Raw genomic sequence first — 6,845 nt, 5'->3', positions numbered from 1 at the left:
GATGATAACTTTCAACTATTTATCTATTGATCTATGTTGCGGCTGGTTTATAAAAAAAATCATGTGGCCCTTCTTAAATACCAACAAAACTCTTCACCAAAATTAAATTTGACGAAAATTTTTCGGATCTCTACGAATAATGAGGTCCCTCAATTCTGGTGAAAGTGGCGGCTGGTTAAAATTTTGACCACTCTTCGGCCTCAGCTCTGGGGCCGTACCATATAACTACTTTTCTTTACATCGGCTATGTTATAACATAGGCCCGCGAAGCTAAAAAAAGTTATATGGTACGGCTCCTGGGGTTCTGGGTCGGTCATATCGTACGGCCCCTGGACGGCCTTGAAGACAGAGCGTAAAGTCACTCTCGTGATTGTATCACGTATTACATAAATGACATAAATGACACAAACGAAACATGACGTGTCGAAAATAATTTCTTACAGATTTACCCATCCCTGGTTTTCAGTAATCTCTACCATCTAATTCAATGCCGCTTGGCTAGTATAGTTAGACTTCTTGTACTCTTTCCTCCTTTTACTAGAGTATCAGTCGCCAGGGCCAAGTCGTCACTCGCCTGTACAGCTTAGTTCTAGGCTTGAGTGAAGCTGTTACGGTGAACGTGCGAGCCTATAAAGCAGTCTTTGTTTCAATCTTGGGTATCGCAGAATTAGGTGAGAAATATACATACGCTTCGTAGGTACACTACGTACATACCGTTCGTCATAGTAGTCTCAAAATTTTAATGATTGGTGTGGACACCGTTTGCACATTTTTCGTCTCTTGCATGTATTTCATGTGCTCGTCCAAAAAAAGCTTTAGACGCTCGAATGCTTGATATTTTGTAAATACTGTAGTTTCAAGTCATTAATTTATTTTGTAACAAAATACAGAATGCTTTTTTCGCGCATACATACAGGAAGTACCATGGGTTATCTTTAGCCACGATCAAACACGAGGTGCCTTACCCGCGGGCCACCATTTTCTAGACGCTAGGTACTGATACTATATTCAAACCACGTTTGAAAATCACTCTTTTTAAAACTTTGAAATGACTGTTTCAGTGCTTAAAATTGTGCACGTACCTTTCAGTCGTGCAGTATTTGCTTAATGGTATAATTTATTTTTCGTTATCGTTGATTAAAAATCAGAGGTCAAGTGCGTTGGGAAACATGGCGCCCACAAAAATGGCGGAGCGTTCTTTCGATGCGGCTTGCATACCGTGAGTGTAAGAGGTGTACAGAACAGCCGAGACTGTTGGCCACCGTAGGGGTTGAAAATCGATCGTGTCATTATATCATTTCACACCCTTGCATTGTTAAAAGCTAATCTTAATAACAACTTAATTCTCAGTAATTCGTAAACTCAGCAGTGAGTGCTATCAGTTTTGTCCTGGTTTCAGTAAATTATGATCGTTTTTTACAAATTTGCTACGAGATCGTCAAGCAACGCTACCGCCATTGTAATTCCGACTCAGCTTCCCACAACCTATTTTCTATTTCTCAGTGTATGATCGTTTGGCATGGCCAAGTTAACGTCCACGTATAGCATAATAAACTGTTTTTTTTTTTTTTTTAATTTAAAAATTTTTATATGTACGTGGTTAGGAACAGAAACAAGCAAACACGATGGCAGATGAAGAACTTTTGGATTACGAAGATGAGACTGAGCAGACTCTAGTTAGCAATGGCGAAGTATCCCCAGCCAAGAAGGAAGTCAAGGGAACATACGTGTCCATTCACAGCAGTGGCTTCCGAGATTTCCTACTGAAACCAGAAATTTTGCGTGCTATCGTCGATTGCGGCTTTGAGCACCCCTCTGAAGGTTAGTATTGCTGTTTTGTTTTTCTGTCTAGTGTTATGGTAATTACTTCGATTATTTAATTCCTGTAAATTGTTATATATCTATTATAGTTCAAATGTACGTATTATATGATGATTTAGATAGGGACAACTGATTTCTTATGATTGCTTAAATCTACTCCTGATAACTGCTCAATATTGCGATCTTATATTATTTTGAAATGTTTGTGTTGAGAAAATTTATTTATTATTTTACAGTTCAACACGAATGCATTCCACAAGCTGTACTCGGCATGGACATTTTATGCCAGGCTAAATCTGGTATGGGAAAGACAGCAGTGTTTGTCTTAGCAACCTTGCAGCAGTTAGAACTAACCGAAAACCAAGTCTATGTTCTTGTTATGTGCCACACTAGAGAACTAGCATTTCAAATAAGCAAGGAATACGAAAGATTTAGCAAGTACATGCCGCAAGTGAAGGTAATTACTATGCTTGCTATCATTTTGTCACTTATGCAGGATTATTTATGATGTAACGTGCTTCTTAGCTTCAAATGATGACACTCATTTACCACTACCCACAACTGACCAAATTCTCTTTTATCTGTATAATTGGAAAAATGATCTTAAAATGTTGCCTATGATATGGAATCTTTATCTTAGGTATCAGTATTTTTCGGCGGTTTACCAATACAAAAAGATGAAGAAGTCTTGAAAAACACCTGCCCCCACATTGTTGTAGGAACACCAGGACGAATCTTAGCTCTTATCAAAAATAAAAAGCTGAATCTGAAGCACCTTAAGCATTTTGTCCTTGATGAGTGTGACAAAATGCTGGAGCAGTTAGGTGAGAACAACTACATAGGTGCTACATATCAAGTTTTGACTTATAAATTATATTAATATCGACTTCTTTTACATGACTCAGACATGCGTAAAGATGTACAAGAAATTTTCCGAAGCACTCCTCATGGCAAACAAGTTATGATGTTCAGCGCCACATTATCTAAGGAAATTCGTCCAGTCTGCAAAAAATTCATGCAAGATGTAAGATGTGGTGACTTCTTCACTTTGATCTACAATACCATCCTCGCCTATAAAAAAAACCTCGTAGGATGCATCGGGGGGGTGGGGTAGACACATAAAACAACACATCGTAAAAGCACTATTCTCCAAAGCTTATCTATTCAATATTATCAGAAAGCCCGTCAGAGATTCATCTTTCGCGAATGTCGTCGAATATGTTGTACAGTTAATGGAAAAAATCGTCAGGCATTCAACGTCCGTGAATGTCATCGTGGACATAATAATACAATATACCCGGATAGCTGTCGTCAGGCATTCATCTTCCGTGAATGTCATCAGAGTTGACAAACTTGCTCTAAAGCCAGCCTCATGACATCCTTCGTACCTTGGGAGTTACAGATTATTTCTCAATATTTCGGTCCCGGTAATTTATAATCGAATAGCTAGGAATTTTAGTTTTAATTTGTTAAGTTAAAAAATCAAAACCACAAATTAAAACTTGCTTCTATCCAAAGCCAGGAAATAAATTTAGCGTTATCTCTGGTAGAAACAAGAAAACATTGCTCATAGGTAAAATTATTAGTTGGAATCAGAAAACCAAACATGGGGTGGGTGGATCAAGAGTAATCAACACATCCTGAAGAAAGAAGATCTCAAGAAAGAAGATTCAAGAGGATCTATTTGGGAATAGATTAATCATAGTTATGGCAATCAAATTTAAACAAATTCCATTGTCAGGGACTAGTTAAATAGTAATAATTACTTCCGATATAATAAATATCCCTAGAATTGCAAAGCATCAAAGCATGCTTTTTATAGCGTCCATTATATTTTTACGAGGCCACAAAGTCTTATCCAATTGATTAAAGTATAGTTATTTTGTGCTGTAAGCAACAGAGACCGTAATTCCCAAGTTTAAAAAAAACGAACAAAAATTGTTAAACCCTTTCGACACCATTGTACAACTCCTAACTACTCCCACGTATTCATGATGAACGATTAATAAAGTACTCGAAGTGAGCGAAGTTATTATGATTGCCACTGACTAACGTAACATTTGTAGGTGTGTGAAAATGATTGCAGGATTTTTGTCATTGACACAGTACTAGGTGGGCAATGACATAGAACGCGATTAAAAATCGTTAAAAACAATACATTAAAAATGATGATACATTATTTTGATTTTAATACAATATTAATGATGATTATGTATTGTTTTTATGTGCTAAGCAATAAGACTTATAACTTCGAAATCTACAAATTCAGGCTTGTACAATTTTTAAGTTTCATTGAATTACATGTGTTTAATTTTAATTTGAGTCTTTCTCAAATTTGAAAGATTGTTAAATGTTAATGAAGTATCTTGTGATCTGTAAAACATCTGGCGATCCGAGAAACACTTCGATGAATATTGTAACACGCGCTTCACGTGCCTTGTGCAAAAAGGATCTCTAAGCATTCAGCAGTTCCAGTACAAGGCCCAAGATTCGCACGTACGAGGTACATTATTGCAGTTGTCTTAACATACAATTTTTTTGTTTGCTTGTTTAAACAGCCTATGGAAGTCTATGTTGATGATGAAGCCAAACTCACTCTCCATGGGTTACAACAGCATTATGTCAAGCTTAAGGAAAATGAAAAAAATAAGAAGCTTTTCGAACTTTTGGACGTTCTTGAATTTAATCAAGTGAGTTACTTATTTTACAGAAACTGACAAAAATTCGTATTTCATGGGCATTACTTTTTCAACACATGGTGTTCGTAGGTTGTCATTTTCGTAAAATCAGTTCAAAGATGTATGGCATTAGCTCAACTCCTTACGGAACAAAATTTCCCCGCCATTGGTATTCATAAAGGAATGACGCAAGAGGAGAGATTGTCGAGATATCAATCTTTCAAAGATTTCCAACAGGTAGGTTGTTTTTCAAACTTATTAAACTATTCTCTCCACCTATTATATGCTATGATGAAAATTCTTAGTTAATGATCACATCGTGATATCCTTGAACTCTCTCACTGAGCATATATATTTATCAATAGTTGTATTTATTTTATGCTATCGATACATTATAATGGCATTAAAATAATTTATTTTTAGCGTATCCTGGTGGCTACGAACCTCTTTGGTCGTGGTATGGATATTGAGCGAGTGAACATTGTCTTCAATTATGACATGCCAGAGAATTCTGACACATACCTTCACCGAGTAGCTCGAGCTGGTCGTTTCGGTACTAAGGTAAGACTTAATTATTCAACATATTAACTGTGCTTTTATATATGCTTGCTGATTTTGTTTTAATTTACAGGGTTTGGCTATAACATTTGTGAGCGATGAGAGTGATGCTAAAATTTTAAATGACGTCCAAGAAAGATTTGACGTTAATATTACCGAGCTACCAGACGAGATAGACTTGTCAACTTATAGTGAGTCAACATTTCTAAATACCAGTTCAAATTGAAACTCATGAATTAATCCTTTTTTTTTTTTTTTTTCAGTTGAAGGACGATAATTTTAATTCATGCAATCCCAATGACTTGTTTCACTACATTTTATCAGTGAAATTTTTCATGATAAAGACAAATACATATACTTACTGTAATCTTTCAATTCAACGCAGTAGTTGCATAAGTAATTAATCACCAATTTTTTTATGCTTATAATATAATTACCTTGCAATTTAGAAATCATTGACCAAATTTTGTAATAGTAGACGTGATTTTTAAGATATATGTTAAATCATTCATCAAATTTTTTTAATTGCATTATTTTTTAAATTGTAGAAGAATTTGTATATAAATGAACTTTTATTTGCAATAAAAATGAAGGTACTTATAATCTTGTGAAGTAAATTATTTTTCCATTATAATTAAATTTTTGTATTCGTTATTCCTTGAAATTTATTCTTAGCACTATCTGGTAAAGTGATTCGATGGTTTATTGTATTACTTACAGGAATGTTCCCCTTATGTATAATAACTTTAAGATTTATATAATATTCGAAATGTAGGTAAATAATTACAAGACAAAGCTCCAGTCAAAATTTCAAGACTGTTCACAGCTTTGGAAGCGAGTTATTAACGAGAATGTATCTTTAAATTCAACTTGGCATGTAATGGGGTTTTACCTCTTCATCTGTTAGTATCTCAATAAATAACGTAAAGATTGAGGTCATTGTTTCATAAAAAGAATATGAATAAGGATCATATTAGTGTTATTTAAATAACCGTTCAGTGAAAGTAAAGTTACTACTAAATGAAAAAAACAAAAAACTAGGTTAAAATTCATACATACATGTATACATCGCATTGAAAATTATACCGGTACTATATATAGTCTTCTACTGCGCGTCTGGTAAATAAAGGGGATACCATAGACATATAAGAAATAGACTGCTCGTTCTTATGTACAGCGCTGAAGCACAAGTAGAAAGAGACACAATATCGAACGGGGACATCTGTCTCTCCCGCATGTTCCCACCTTTGGCAATACGCGAGGGAGACAAATTACACGTTCGATGTTGTGGAGCTGTTCACATAGACATTTTTTGCTTAATTCAATGTGAACGTTTATATTGAAAAGGGAGTTCCACTGTTCCGCTAAACTCAAATTGAGTGAACAGACTAAGCAGACCTATACTGTGTTCTCTGGGGCCGTACCATATAACTATTTTTCTGTACATCGGCTTATGTTATAACATAGGCCCGCGAAGCTAAAAAAAGTTATATGGTACGGCTCCTGTCAGTCATCATAGTTGCGACCATTAGGCTTTGTTGCCTGATGGAAAAAGAGGTATAGGTCTGTTCAGTCTGTTCACTCAATTTGAGTTTAGCGGGACAGTGGAACCCCCTTTTCAATATGAACGTTCACATTAAATTAAGCAAAAAATGTCTATGTGAACAGCTCCTGTGTCTCCTACTTGTGCTTCAGCGCCGTACATAAGAACGAGCAGTCTATTTCTTGTATGTCTATGGATCCAAGGGTGCATTGTTCCGACATATATGGGCTTCTCACGATAATTTC

At 35.6% G+C, this 6,845-nt stretch overlaps 1 protein-coding gene across 3 annotated transcripts; it reads left to right on the top strand.

Annotated features, from left to right (window-relative positions):
- Nucleotides 1-525: 525 nt before the first annotated feature.
- On the top strand, nucleotides 526-5,660 carry Hel25E (ATP-dependent RNA helicase 25E). Of its 3 annotated transcripts, none has more exons than XM_014360961.3 (10): nucleotides 526-671; nucleotides 1,605-1,821; nucleotides 2,058-2,278; nucleotides 2,462-2,645; nucleotides 2,727-2,845; nucleotides 4,380-4,511; nucleotides 4,590-4,736; nucleotides 4,923-5,060; nucleotides 5,131-5,248; nucleotides 5,321-5,660. In XM_014360961.3, the coding sequence occupies exons 2-10, from the start codon at nucleotides 1,626-1,628 to the stop codon at nucleotides 5,332-5,334; spliced, it is 1,269 nt and encodes a 422-aa protein (XP_014216447.1). In that variant the 5' UTR covers nucleotides 526-671; nucleotides 1,605-1,625; the 3' UTR covers nucleotides 5,335-5,660. The 3 variants fall into 3 exon arrangements, with proteins under 3 accessions (XP_014216447.1, XP_089453325.1, XP_089453324.1); XM_089597199.1 differs by lacking the exon at nucleotides 526-671 and adding an exon at nucleotides 959-993; XM_089597198.1 differs by lacking the exon at nucleotides 526-671 and adding an exon at nucleotides 1,422-1,504.
- Nucleotides 5,661-6,845: the final 1,185 nt, after the last annotated feature.

Source organism: Copidosoma floridanum, unplaced genomic scaffold, assembly GCF_036245765.1.
Source record: "Copidosoma floridanum isolate Cflo_tuat_1 unplaced genomic scaffold, Cflo_Japanese_pri ptg000030l, whole genome shotgun sequence".
NCBI classification, from domain to species: domain Eukaryota; kingdom Metazoa; phylum Arthropoda; class Insecta; order Hymenoptera; family Encyrtidae; genus Copidosoma; species Copidosoma floridanum.
Note: the sequence above shows the minus strand (reverse complement) of the source record. Positions and strands in the feature narration are given on the sequence as shown.